The sequence below is a fragment of the Rhinolophus sinicus genome, chromosome 1 (genome assembly GCF_057876585.1).
Source record: "Rhinolophus sinicus isolate RSI-liver-muscle chromosome 1, RSI-T2T, whole genome shotgun sequence".
Taxonomy (NCBI): Eukaryota; Metazoa; Chordata; class Mammalia; order Chiroptera; family Rhinolophidae; genus Rhinolophus; species Rhinolophus sinicus.
In genome coordinates, this window is record NC_142501.1 from 129,555,705 (window position 1) to 129,570,900 (window position 15,196).

Genomic DNA, 15,196 nt, shown 5'->3' on the forward strand with positions numbered 1-15,196 from the left:
TAAGGTAGATGACAGTAAGATGGCACTTTTCTACATTGAAGATTTTTAGATTTGCTCAAGTTCTTGAAATTAAGCAGTTATGGCTCATGAACCAAAGCTGCAGGTGAGACAAATGCGCAAATAGAGAAGTTAGCCTGAGTTAATCACATGGCAGGTGAGTACACACAAGTTTTTCTTTTCCATTGAGTTGAATATTCGAGCACCTGTGTAGGCATTGGACAGCCTACCAGGAAGGAAGGCATGAAAGGCAGCGCCTTCTAACTGCCCATCACCACGCGGAGGTTCTCCTCTCCCTGCAGAAGTCCTATAGTAGCAAAGTACACCTGCTCTTTATGTGAACAGGAACGGCTCCCACTGCTGGAGTTATGCTGCGCATCTGTGTGGACTTTTCCCACAGGGACAGAGGACGTGTGAGGAGGCTAGGTATCCGTTTTGAGCTTGTTATCTTCTTTTAATTGACCTATGTCTGCTTCTTGTCCTTCACTTTTGTCCTCTTGGTGAAGAAATCCTTTCTTTCCTTTTTTTGCTCTTTAAATGTCTGTTTCCCTCTCTGTTGACGACTTAGCTCCCCAAGGCATGGGCTATGCCTTTGAGTTACTTGTTCTTATCACATACACCTGTGACCCAAAAGGGACTTGTTTGCTTGGAGCTGAACACCAGTAGGACTTTTGAAGACCCCTGAAAGGCAATGCAGAGCTTGGTGGCCAGTGGAAAAATAACTGCACTTCAAGTTTTAAAGAGAAAAATGGTTGGCTGTGTCCAGGACAGGAAGGAACAGTGAAACCTCTGTAGTGAGTACGGTTCCTTTATGTATCACAAAGATGGCAGGAGATGGGAAGGGGCTTCTTGTTGGAACATAAACTATGAGTCCCTGATTTGAAACCACAAAAGTCAACTGAATTGTAAATTCCAAGTCTCTGGCTTAACCTTTTACATCCTAGTTATCTTGAATGAGGAAGTTAGAATTCTAACAGGTGGGCAACTGCATTTTCTAATTTAATTTTAAAATATATATCTACAGCTTTAATGATAAAAGATTATTTGATTTTGAGGGATAGTCACTGTTTTTGGAAAGTTGAAAAAATGTTTTGCCTTTTTAAGGGGGGGAAAATTACTTAATCACTGGCTCAAATGGATGATACTATTTTAATTGGTGGTGTGTGTGCTTCTTCCTGCATTACTTCAATAAGTGATTAGCTACAATAGTAAATATGCCACTTCAAATCAGAAGCAATAATAAATATTCCACTTCAAATCAGTGTGAATTTAAAAAGTAATGATGATTTACATTTGTCTAGGAAGCGAAAGTTCACATACTCATTTACATGCATTATTGCAGTTAAAATGCTTCTGCTCATAGCGTCAGGTATTTTGAAAGTGAGTGGAGGAAGGAGGAACCAAATATTCTCTGTTCTAGGAAGGAAGTTCTTGCATCAGTCCTGCAATGTGTATTTCAACTCTGCTTGAGCTCTTGGTTGGTCTAAATTTGAGGGAACTCTGTCTCTCATCTTACCCAGGACGAATTGATCATATCTGAGGAAGGCAAATATACGTGCTTGATAGGGAAAAAGGAAGAAGTAGGGAAAGTGCAAAAGGGCCAGAGATAAAAAGGTGGAAAAGGACCTTGGCACTGTGTACAAAACGCTATCCTTAATTTGTTAGGTGATTTCCTCATCTAGACTGTGAACTCACTGAGGGCAGGAACTCTTCCAGCATACTGACGGTCCCGGTCTCTGACCTCTAATAGTTGCTCAGTGAATCATGTGCGAAAAAAGGTGATGGGTCCTGGAGATGGAGTGAATATACACTGCAGGAGGTAGGAGAGGTACAGAGCCAGGAGTGGGTAGGGGTGACATTTGTCTTTTGCATATTGGGTTCAGGCAGTTGGCTGTGTATCTAACTAGAAATATTATGCAGATAATGAAAAACGTCTGCCTCCAGTTTACATCTTCCTCTCAATACCGAATTCCCCCTCTTCCTTACATTCAAGGAAGTCAATCTGTTTCACCTGCTCCAAGTGTCTGTGACGTGATGACTGGCCAGTCATGTCCTATCGATAGTGAGGACCAAAGCCCAGTTAGCACTGTTGCCACCCATGCACCAGGTTGAGGGACCACAATGATGAGTTTCTTTATTTTTTTAAAAAAAGTTGAATTTTATAAGCTTTTCATTTCATTGTCTATAGTCCATTTCACAGGTTGAAATGGTAAGAGACATGCAAACCACATATTAGGAAATGACTGGGCTAATATACCCACGTTCCTAAGAAAGTATTCTCTCACCGCCTAAAGACTGTGCAGCAACGGAGTATTTCAGCTTGGTGTTGGGGTGGGAAGAGAACCTGAAAATTCTTTTTCTACTTGGGCTTCAGTGAAAGCTCCCATGTTTCTTCATGGCAGATGAATCTTCTCCTTCCAGGAGGCTCTGCATTGCCTCCTTGCCACCTCAGAATGGCCTGGCCGGGTCCCCTCTGAGTTCCTTCTGAATGTGGTCCACCATTTAAGCTCATACCACCTTTAAGCATCATTCTCATTCCATTTCTCATGCTTATGTCACCTCTTTCTCCTGGCATGTCCAACCCTCTCCTCTCCATTCACAACTAGGTTTGCCAGTCACCTTCTCCAGGAAGTCTTCCTTCATCAAACTCACCCACATGAGTCACTTTCCATGGATGTAATATCATGAATGGTTTGTGCTAGTGGTTTTTGAACTTTGGGGCATCTCATAATCATCTGGGGTAGGGGGACCTTCATTTCTAAGAAGTACCCCATGTGACTCTGAGTGGCACAAAGTTTGGTATCACCGGCCTTATAGCAGGTGTTAAATTTACTCATAAGCACAAACATATCTTTAAGTCATTTCAACAAGCAGAGTAGAAGATGTCTTTGACTTTTTTGTCATAACTTCCCCATGGAGCTCCTTTCCTGGAGATAATTGCCCACGCTAAAAGCTGGCATGAATGTGTCAAATCTCACTAACATTCCTCCCCCACCCCCAATCAACCAGCAAATTCATGACAACCTGTTTTGAAACTCTAGGTAAGGTCTTGGGTACCAGTTAGGGTAACCTCATGGGAAACATTGGAGGCATTGGGAATGAGTGGGAAGTAGCTGAACTTTTCTTGAGTTTTCATGTTGCTGTTGCTGAGATTGCCATTGTTGTTGTTTTTATTAAGATACCCTTCTGAGGAGAAGGGAGCCCAGAAATTATTTTATTAAAAGCTCTGTCCTTTACCTCCCTCAAGTATATAGTTCTAGAACAGCTGTCAGGTATCAACAGTCATTTTATATATTTACTTGTCTACCATCTGGACTTTCAGACTCATAAAAAGTTCTCATACAGAATGATTCAGTATTTCCTAGCTTTCAGTTCATGTGAAAACCATCAAATAGTGAGTATCGAATGATTGGAGTTGGCAGGAGCCTTCTCCCACCTCCCTGGATCATTGTAATTGTCTCAGCTCCCTTCCCTCCGACTGGGTTTCCCCTCCATAAGCGGGTGGTGGGGCTTGGGCTGCTGCAACACTAAAAACACAGCATTCTGTACCTTGTGGTATTCTAGGGTAACACTTCAGATTTTGTACAATAAAGACCGAAATGTATATTGATTTGTCAAATCATTGTTGAAGGACCCATTGTGTGTTGATGTTGTAACATGTGTCAGAATTTCATTCCTTTTTAAGGCTGAATAATATTCCATTGTATGTATATTTCAGTGTACATTTTAAACATGGAATTAACCTTTTTCTTTGGTCTTGCTCTGAGAAACAGTTGATCAGCCTTTCTTCCTCTAAGCTACCTGGATTATTTTCCCCAAGAATCATTAGCCATAGATTCAATATCAGCCAGAGTTAAAATGATTAGAGATAAATTTTCACTACAAATGTTAACATTGCTTGTTGGAACATTTATTTTAAAGATAATGTGCCTTTTAGCGGATTTCAATAAGGCTTTTCTTTAAAAAAGAATTTCTGAATATAGCACAACTGGCATGGTTCTTTCAACACATCTGATAAAGACATATCTGTGAGTTGTAATATTTCTTATAGAAAGCACTTTTGCCTTTTCATCTCTGCATACTTGGCCTGTTTTAAATTACCTTGCACGGTGATGCAACACAGAATTTTATTTGCAGACTTGTCCTAATCAGAATTCACAAAGCATTTCACAATACACATAGGAGGAGAATTACACTAAAATCTGGAATCTGGAATTTCTGAATAACGAGTATGTGATAAAAGGGAAATGAAAAGGACTAAATGGGCTCCCCACTAGTGGGATTACCTCATGTCAGGCAATTCTGCCCCAGATTAAGAGTCACGCACCAAAAAAAGTCCCCCAAAGAAAATGAGAATACCATTTACGGCTGCTTCTAGCATACAAAATACTCCTTTACTAGGCTACAAAAATATATCTTTCACTTTGGAATTTCAGCCCAGCCATTCATCGTCTTCAGTAGCTTATAAATTTCGTTAAAATTGTTCTATGATGCTTCTTAATTTTAGAAATGAACCCATAACTCACAACAGTATGTATTTGGACAACTGTTAGTCATAATTTCACACCACCCTGTATTGTCCGTTTATATTGCAGCTCATTTTCCTGTAGAGTGGGAGAGCTTCAGGTGCTATGCAGGGAGCACAGTAAGGAGATGCAAGGTGACATCACACAAGCCTTGGCAGGAGTGTATCATATCGCTGTGTCTCTTTTCAATATGTAGACCCATGCGTGGATTAGATAATGTGTTCCACTTTTCAGAGTGCTTCCACATGCATTCACTCATTTAATCACGACCTCACCTGCATATTTATATCTTTGATTTTATTTTGGCTGATTAGGGAAAAGGGAGTTTTGCCTTTAGAAACACATTTTTAAGTGGTCAGTCTAGGCTTGTGCATTGATCTGAAATCACGCCCTAGCTCAGTTTTCTCATCTGCATGTGGGGATAGTCAGAGGATCTCCCTGCAGGCTTTGCCAGGACCAAATGAGTTTAACAGAGCACTTAGCATAGTACCCACCCCATGGGGATTAGTCAGTAAGGGTCTCAGGTCTTCCATTCTTTCCATCATCACACCAGACATGGTAGAAAATGGCTAGCTGCCATTTGGGGTACCCAGCTGCTTCCCTTTTCATTGCTTTTGTTTCTATTTTCTCCTTCATGATAGCAACCCCCAGAGCATATCCACCACTCATGTTATAGGGGTGCACGCGTCGTGTCAGCCAGAACAACCTACAGGAGGACTGGCTCCTCAGCATTGCCTCTGAGTAATCCCGAGTCACAGCTGTGCACTGTCCACACTGTCCACACTGTCCCTGAGGTTTAACATCTTGATCCTTTGTCATCTCGCCCCTTAGGTTTTGACCTTGGCAATTGAAGAGGCAATTCTTCTTACCCAGACTCGTATCAACATTATCTTCTATTGGACTACCGGACATCTTTTCTGTTTTTCCCATTCCATCGTGTCCCTGGAAAATCTAACCTTGTCTCTCCACTTCTCCCCACACACAAATATTTATGTTCTACATCATTACTTCACATTTTAGGAAAGACAAGACTTTAGTAAGAGTCTCAAGGAAGGAATGGTAATACTTTTCCTTTATGCCACCTATTGACAAAACAGAATTGGCTGAGAATGAGGCAGCATCTAAGAATGAGAAGAATAGAAGTGATTGCATTGGGTGTCTGCTTGCTTCTTGCTTGATTCATTTCCTCATTCAGTATTTACAGTTCCTTGTTCTGAGCCAGGCACTGTGCTAAGAGTGCGCCCAGAAGTCTCAGGAGTTGCCCACGTTTTTATAATCCAGAGGTAGGAGACAATGAAGGATTTTTAGCAGGAAAGGTTTGGTTGGCAATAGAGAAGCACTGAGGCAGAAGACAAGGCGTAAGAGGCGTTAGAGGTGGACACAGTGCTGGTTGGCAGGGGGAGTGATCCAGGCACTTCCGTGTGATCAAGACCCACCTGGGATAGACTTTGAGGGATGCTGTGTGGCATGTTATGGGGACCTTGGCCACTGTCTGCATCAACTCCTCAATTTATAGCCGAGAAATGCATGTAGAAGAAAAGGGCAGGTTGATGTGCCGTAGGTGTACGGCCCAATTCCATTCACAACTGTGACTTTATCCCACATTTTTAGCCCAAGTCTAAACCTCGGGATTTCAAGAGATCCTATTGTCTTCATCTTTATTTGTGCTTAATTGTTTCAGTAAGTGCTCTAGAAGTAATTCGTGCTTCTTGTGGAAACTCTGTAAAAGAAGGGAAACCATGAACAGAGTTCTCTCTGAGTTGTGAGATGTTTGGTCTGTTTCCCATCTTTCTGATAAGGTATGTTTGTATATCTCTGACATAACATATGAAACATTTTCCAAATCACTAATTGTTTCCAACCTGATTTCCTTGTGCAATTTACCCATCCTTCTATATGTCCCACTTCTGTAGGCTGGTTCCAGTTTTATACATTTATAAACAAAACTGTAGTTAAACAGCCTTGGACTCGTTCACAGCATTTCCTTGGGAACATATCCAGAAGTAGAATTACTGAGTCATTGTTTCATACACTCTTCTAGTAACATCCTTTCTTGTCCTTCTCCAAAAACGTGAAAGCCTTAGGAAGGGAGGAAAAATCATAGACTAATTAGTTGTTTGCATGACACACCTCACACACCCCCACCAGGCACACTGACTTCTGTCTTTTGCCTTAGGGTCTCAAACACACCCTACTTTTCACATCAGGGTCAGCCCTGGCTTGAGGAACATCTATGGAACTGAAACAGACCAAGAAATCATATGAGATTTATAAAAGCGCAAGCAGCAGCTTGGCTTGACTCCTCCTTTTGGGGCCAGGCTGGCCCAATTACCAAGTAAGCCCACATGAGCTATGCATCTGGGAAACCCTGTGATTTCAGTCAAGGACAAATTTGCAGCCCTTGTAATTTATTTTGTGTCCAGACTGATCAGGAAGGTGGGAGTTGTCCTGAGGAGCGTGAGAGGATGTGGCTTTCCAGTCTGGCACTGCCATACCATAAGCTATGTGATCTTGCTCACATTTTGCAAAATGAAGAACAAATGATCATAGAGGCCACTTCTGTCCCATTTTCCCAGAATGCAAGGTCTTGGATTTACCAAGGCTTGATTCAGTTGTCCCACTGGTCCCACTTATCCCACTATGGGATGCTGGTATCTCAATGGCCTATTCATGGATCTTTCTTGGTCATACGTTTCCTTCCAGCCACCACCTATGTAACATGACATGACATGAACATGCCCTAACAGTGTCCTCCCTCCTCCCTTCTCAGTCACACATGTATGCCTCTTCCCCTAAAGCAGTTTTACAGGCCCATCCACAGGCAACTCAAAAAGTTGCTTTATTTCTTTTTTAATCTAAAGATTAAAACTTCAAACATATCCAGTAAAATATTTATTTCCATAAAGCAGTGCTTCTGAATAGTGGAGACTATAGTGCTTTGAAAATGGAAAAGATAAGTGTTTCTAAGTGGACACAGTGGCTTAGAATTTTCTGCATTTTTTTTCTTACTGCTGAGCTGGTGGTTAATTGAGGCTATTAGAAAGGAAATACAGCAACATCACAGTTTTATTTTAAGATGTCTTCTCCCTAAAATCTAAGAAAATCACACCTACAATTTCGAATTTTCTCTGCAGATGAATGAAATATGTTAATCTACAGAACGGTGTGAGGAAATGTTTGTAACTCCCCTGTGTGGATGAGCCAGCCTAAAATATTAATAACAAGTTATTACTATCCTCACCATAATCATCGTCATCGTCATTTATAATTACTGGAGAGTAAATGAAAAATGTCATGGGTACTTTCTACTGACATAAAGTGTAGATTTCTTTATAGTCTTACTTGATTTTATGTGGATGAAATACTTAAAGAGGAGATTAAATGGTATATTCAGAGTTTGGTAAAGAATTTTGTGCTTTTTCTTTTTAACAAGCAAGCCATATTTAAATCTGTCTGCTTTATGTCATAATTGATAGGTGAGGTAAGTAATTCTAGAAAAATTCCATTACCAACTTAAAGAGAATATCCAAATTCTTTTTTATTCTGTACTGAAATGTCATCTTAACAATTTAAACTAGAGTTATCCCTTAATAATAATTCAAAAGAAACATTTAGATTCACTTAGGATAATTCTAATAAGCAGAATAGTTTTCAGGAACATAAATGGTGATACGCAAATGATACTGTGTTATCAACTGTTAAGTTCTTTATAAAGGAATGTTTATGAGCATAACTATTATTTCATCCTATTTATTTATTTCCAGAGTCAGTTGCTGCCACTGTTTCCTCCCTTTCCTCTTCTTCCAACACTTCCTTTTTGTTCCTAGTTAGCCATGACCTACCAATAAAGTTTCTACAACAGTTATCCACAGTACTTAAGTTGTTCCTTGCTGAGTGTTTTTCTAACTGACCTACTTTCCATATTTCTCCCCAAAGTTATAAGAGTTCAAGCAATCAGTAGTACAGAGAAAATGCCAGATGTTACCACTGACTCACGTAGTAACCAGCGCTGATGCACCTTCTGTTGATGTGCCATAATTAATTTGGTATATAATTCTTCCTTTTCAAATTGTTTGTAGTTTAGAAATCAGTTTAAGTAGATCTGATTTAAAATCAGGATGTAAAATCAATGCAAATCATTGTGGAATATGATCTCTAGCTTTTAGAAAAGAGTATTCCATTATTTCATATGGTCATTCAAAAGAACGTTTACATGAATCTGGGTGCAGCTATGCACCGGCTGCAGTGTTCAGTACTAAAGCTACAAAGATGAACATACTCAGGGTCCCTGCCTCTTGTAGGAGTTTGCTGGGGGTGGAGGGACAAATCGTGATCTCCACCAAGATCCTACGGGTTCCATCACTAACCAAGTGTCAACTCATGAGCAAGTTCCTTCTCTAGTTCTCTGTTTCCTCATCTTGTTAATGAGATTATTTTCCTAGTATCTCTTTAATGTCCCTTTTAACTGTCAAAGTATCAGTGCCCAATTATTGCATGTTTTTCTTGGAGTTGCATTATCACTACTTGGGCCGACCAGCTAAAGGTCACAGTTAAAAATAAACAGGGGGGACTCCAGGGTTACTGGTTCCACATGTAAGGAGCTTGGGAGTCGCTGCTCCATCCAACAAGTAAAAAACTGAACAGACTGAAAAATCAGCACTTCTCGAATCCATAAGAGAGAGGATGACACAGGGCAAAGCACTGCCCCCAAGTTTGGAGAGACAGGCCCATACAGGGAGTTGCTGCTTCCCAGAGCAGAGACTCATGAGTCATAGTGGAGCAAAGATACTCTCTTCAACAAATGGTGCTTGCTGGAACAACTAGACATTCGTGTGTTCACAAAAATTAACTCAAAATGGATCATAAACCTAAACGTAAAACACGAAATTATAAAACTCCTAACAATAACATAGGAGAAAACCTAGAGGACCTTGGTTTTGGCCATGACTTTTTAGATAAAACACCAACGTCACGATCCATGAAAGTAATTGATAAGCTGTACGTCATTAAAAAATTTCTGTTATGCAAAAGAGAATATCAAGAGAATTTAAAAAGTCATAGGGGTGGCCGAATGGCTCAGCTGATTAGAGCACGAGCTCTGAACCATAGGGTTGCCGGTTCGATTCCCACTGGGATGGTGGGATGTGCCCCCTGCAACTAAGGTTGAAAATGGCGACTGGACCTGGAGCTGAGCTGTGCCCTCCTCAACTGGGAAAAATATTTGCAAAAGACACATCTGTTAAAGGCCTATTATCCAAAATATACAAACAATTCTTAAAACTCAACAGTTAGAAAACAAGTGAATAAAAATGGGCCAAAGGCCTGAACAGACACCTCACCAAAGATATACAGATGGCAAATAAGCATATGAAAAGATGCTCCACATCATATATCATGAGGGAGTTGCAAATTAAAACCACAATAAGATACCACTACGCACATATTAGAATGGCAAACACCCAAAACACTGACAAGACCAAATGCTGGTGAGGATGTCGAGCAACAGAACTCTTACTCACTGCTGCTGGGGATGCGAAAAAGGGTACAGCCACTTTGGAAAAGAGTTTGGCAGTTTCTTATAAAACGGAACGTACTGTACGATCCAACAGTCGTACTCCTTGACCCCCAAATGAGTTGAACACTTATAGCTACACAAAGTCCTGCATCTAAATACTTAGAGTTGCTTTAGAGTTAGAGTAGCTTTCCTCACAGTTACCAAAACGTGGAAGTAACCCACCAAGGTGCCCTTCAGCAGGTAAATGGATAAACTCTGGTCCATCCAGACAGTGGAATATTATTCTGCACTAAAAAGAAATGAGCTATGAAGCCATGAGAAGACATGCAGGGACCTTAAAGTGTATTATTCTGTGAAAGAAGCCAACATGAAAAGGCTACGTATTGTCTGATTTGAACGACATGACATTCTGGAAAAGGCATAACTAACTAAGGAGACATAAAAAGATCCGTGGTTGCCAGGGAAGGGTAGTTAGATGAATAGGCAGAGCACAGAGGATTTTGAGGGCAATGAAAATGCTCTATGATATCATAATGATGATGGATACATGTCATTATATATTTGTCCAAACCCATCGAATGCACAACAGAAGAGGGGGAACCCTGAGGTAACTGGGCTATGGTGATTATGAGTATCAATGGAGGTTCTTACTGGGTAAAAGTTTCCTATTCTGGTGAGTCGTGTTGATGATGGGGAGGTTATGCGTGTGTGGGCCAGGGGGGCCACAGGGGAGATCTCTGTACCTTCCCCTCAATTTCGTAGTAAACCTAAACCTGCTCTACAAAACAATTAAGTCGTTTTAAAAGGTAATCATGAAATAAACAAGAGGGCAGTCAAATAGATAATGCTTCATTTAAGAGCTTCTGTCTCAAATTGAAATTTTTGAACCTCTAGTAATATCTGCCTTTTCTTTTCCCATGACTTCACTCATATGTTGTTCATAAATCCTAACTCTTAACTAGGGGGTTTTGGCTCCCTGTTAGGTAAAATATTTCATTTAACTTAGCCAAAACCAGACTCTGAGCAGCCTGGGACTAGTTAGGCAGCTTCCCTTCTTCCCAATGCATGGAGAGGCTCTGTTTGTTTTTCTTTTTGTTTGTCTATTTTTAGGGAAAGGAGGAGTTGTTTTGGCTCCCCCGTTGATGATGGTTAGGTTGCAGCATTGTCTCCTTAGCTGAAGCATATGCTGTGCTCTGGCCATAGACTTGAAGTGGTAACATTACTGATGCCCCGTCACTGGAATCCAGTGGGCTTCAGCATCCATGGGCCTAATTTTTCCTGCTTGTAGTCAGATTACAGGTTTGAACTGTTCCCGCCTGCAGCCTCTGGCTCCGCGTTTACTGCGCTCTCAGGGACACAAGTGCCTGATTCCTCCAGCCCTGTGCTGTGAAAAATCTCATCCCAGTTTTGCTTAGCCGGGCCGAAGGCTGTGGCTGGTTGAGAATTAACTATAGAGCAGGCTGTTACTGAGCTTTCTATGTGTAACCATGTTCAGAAGCCCAGGGATGTCCAGCTATTTGGGAGCTTTCAAGTTCTCTGAGAAACAAGGTAAGGCAAGAGAAATAGAAAATGCACTTATGTACATATTTTATAACATAACGAATGCCTTGTACCCTCCATTTTACCCTGTATTCTCCTGTGTCCAGTTAGTTATACAGTTTTCTCAATGGACACTTTAAATATCTAATTGAGTTTATAAATTAGCTTATCCTGAAATTGCTGAAAAATGTGAATATTTTTCCATTATAAGTTAAAGATACTACTAAACCACCAAAGTCTTGATGTAGGGGGAAAAAATGCAAATTCAATTGGAATGCCCAAACTTTGGATTAAGTTCTGCACTTTAGCTAGCTAAAATATTTTTCTAAACCAAATGCTATGAATATTAAATGATTTCTAGTAGGCAGTGTTGAGTGTCTTTTTATTAAATCTTCATGTGAGACAGTTTGGAACAAAATGTTATCTTTTTAGTGGCTTCCTTTCTAGCACAGAGGAAAATATATGCTCTCAATTTAAAGACCGAAGTGGTATCACAGATTCAGTTCACTGATTAAACAAAAATGAAGAGCTGAGGTTATTTTGAACGTCACATTTGAAATTCAGCCATTGTATATAAAAGTATTTTGCAGCATTAATGCACTACTAGAAAGTGATTGGAACAATTCAGCCCTCAGATTCAGGAGTTTTCTTCTACAATATATGATAGCTTTTTAAATTGAGTTCTCTTTTTAAAATAAGCTATTTGTATAATTAGGCAAAAAGCCTAGATGTTTAGTTGGCATTATTCCTTTCATTTTATTATGTTTCTGTAGCTGGTCAGAATTTCCAAATTCCAGGATTCCAGTATTTTGATGAATAATGTCATGTCAGCATGTGGTATATTTTGTACCTCCTTTTCCTCAGGCTTCTGACACCAAATATCAAACGATAAAAGGCACTTCCATAGAGGAAGGTTTCTGTAAGTGGTCTACTTGTGGTTTTCTTGCTGGACAAATGGTTGCTATGCCAAAAGCTGTAAAACAGATTACTTGCCATTAGACTGGTTGTAAATTTTGTTGGTGTCTGGTTTGGATTAACCAGGTCACTTGTATACGTGCTTTTGCCGTATGGGATTGTTCCCAGCTGTCTTTACATAATATATATTTTGTCTTCAAAAATGAGTAAGTGGTTTATTTGATATGATGTTATTGTTTAGGTTTTAATGAAGGTAATGAAAACACGGCTAAAATGTTCCCCTGCCCTTCATCAGCTCTTTACCATGCCCCCACCCATGCATTCTTTAAAAGCATTTCCAATATATCAGACAGAGATGACTTTCAACATTTCTGGTTATCTTAACCAAAATTGGTTAATTTTTTTCTCCTGAGTATATAACTATGTTATTCAATATTTAATTGCTTTGAGTTATTCTTCTAGCCACATGAATTTAAATGATAGCATTGAACTATGTCAGAATTTTTTCTTTTTCTTACCCACAGAGTATGTTGGCTTCTTTTCAGTAGAGAAAACAAACAAACAAAACAAACAAACAAACAAAAAAACTTGCCTATGTAAAATGTATATTGTGGAATTTGATTCTTAGAACGTGTCATTTTTTTTTAAATTCATAATTCTTGTCTGGTTAATGCTTTTCTTTTTCTTACATTATATATTTAAAGGGAATTTGAAGAAATTTTTTCCCATTTTTTAAACTTATTGTGTAGCTATTTTAATTGTACATTATTTCCTTCCCCTTAGATTTCAACAAGAAAAACTTAAGCTTCATTGGATTCCCACATCGAAGAAAAGTTCCAAGGTAAAATGGTCTTTGCTCAAGAATCTTGTTTTGAAGATTTGTAGTAGCTTTTAAAAAAGTATTCTCTAAATTCCTAATGCATGAGTATAAATGTTTAGCAATATGTTTTCTGTGCAGAGTTTGATTTATGAAGACATATGAAGCAAGCTAACTTAACAGTACACTCAGCCAGCAAAGATTCTTTTTATGTATTTAATGCTGTTTATGAGAACTATTTATAGAACGGGATGTCAGTGTCTCTTTAATTGCAAATTTGGAAAGGGCTATCATCTTTTCTTTCTTATAACCTGCCTCTAAGCATAAGATGTACTTTTACTCTCTGTCCGTCAAGAAAGGGAACTTTTGATTTTTTAAGAAAGGGTTTTAGCCTTGCTCCTCTTCCCTCTCTCCCTTCCTTCCATCCTTCCTCCTACTGTTTCTTCTTCCCTTCCTCTCTTCCTCCTTCCCACTCTCCACCCGTCCACCCATCCATCCGTGTGAGTTCTTGATCTCTGCTCTTTTAACCTTTCTGCACTTCAGTTTCCTTCGTTGCAGGTTATTATCAATACTAATTTGATTTACCTAATGTGCTAAAACTCTGTGGTACGTTGTCATTGGTATAAGACAATGTAAAAATTAACCTTTGTGCCAAACAAGATAGCTATGCCTCAGGTGCTTCTTAGATCACTGTCCCTCATAGATTTTGAGATTTTCAAGTGGAGGCACAAAGTTATTATCCCTTACACACAGGCGTGGATCTCAACCTACCTTTCGTTATGCTAGAAGGACCCAATTCCCATCTACCCCTCATTGCACTCAGATGTTCTTGTTCTTAATGTATTATGTATGACATTATTTCTATACTAAAAAGGGTTTGCGTTTCAATAGCACTGGAATAAACAGTTGTCCAAACACTGTCCTAATCAGGCTAAAACCTGGCTCTGCATTTGAAAACGGCAGAATTGATCTTGTGAACACACAAGACAGGATTAAAGCCTCGATGAATTTCATCCACATCTTAGTGTCGGGTAAACTTGAGCAGTGTTGCGCCAGGGTCATCAGGAAAGTTGTTTTATTTGACTCCTGAAATCTTACTTTTCTAGTGCTTGACACAATCTCCCATATTTCACATCTTTGCCATATTTTTAACAGAATCAAAGGCTTAAATATTAGTTCATTCAGGCTTCTATAACAAAATACCATAGCCTGGGTGGCTTATGAATAACAGAAATTTATTTCTCACAGTCTGGAGGCTAGAAGTCTGAGATCAAGGTGTCAGCATGATGGAAGGAGGACCCTCTTCCAGGTTGCAGACTGATTATTTCTTGTATCCTCACTTGGCAGAATGCTGTAGGGACGTCTCTGGGTTTCTTCTTATAAGAGAACTAATCTCATTCATGAGGGCTCCACCCTTGTGACCTAATCACCTTCCAAAAGCCCCACCTCCTAATATCACCACCTTTGGGAGTTAGGATTTCAACATAAGAATTTGACGGGACACAAACATTCAGACTATAGCAGCTTAGTTTCCAGTATGTCCCTAGCAGGTTGGTTTAGCTCTAATCATGACTAAGAAAAGGGAAGAAAGGAAGAGGAGACAGGAAAGCATTGCTTATTCAAGGATAGAAAAAGTATAAAATGTAAAGGTCAGACACTTCAGTGGAGAGAGGCTCAGAAGGATACAGCTGTTCTAAAATATTGGGTATTATTTCGTGTGTACCTATTCAAATTATGGCTTTCTTGCCATAGTACTAAGTATAAAATGGGCTAGAGATACTAAAACCTGCCTCCTTCAAAGGAATCTAGTCAACCAGACACCAGAAGTGAAAATATGAGGTAGTGGGATTTCACCTTTCATATTTTATAATGTAAACTTCAATAGAA

At 39.6% G+C, this 15,196-nt stretch overlaps 1 protein-coding gene across 24 annotated transcripts in view; it reads left to right on the top strand.

The window, feature by feature from the left end:
• The window catches only part of SVIL (supervillin), a 222,385-nt gene that overhangs the window by 109,643 nt on the left and 97,546 nt on the right, over positions 1-15,196 (top strand). For 15 of the 24 annotated variants that reach the window (XM_088789489.1, XM_074324725.2, XM_074324726.2 and 12 more), the window contains exons 1-2: positions 11,511-11,586; positions 13,276-13,333. In XM_088789489.1, the coding sequence (XP_088645615.1) occupies positions 11,526-11,586; positions 13,276-13,333 (119 nt within the window). In that variant the 5' untranslated portion in view covers positions 11,511-11,525. Of the gene's footprint in view, positions 1-11,510; positions 11,587-13,273; positions 13,334-15,196 lie in introns of those variants that run through there. The other 9 variants (XM_074324735.2, XM_074324729.2, XM_074324730.2 and 6 more) reach the window with 2 other exon arrangements.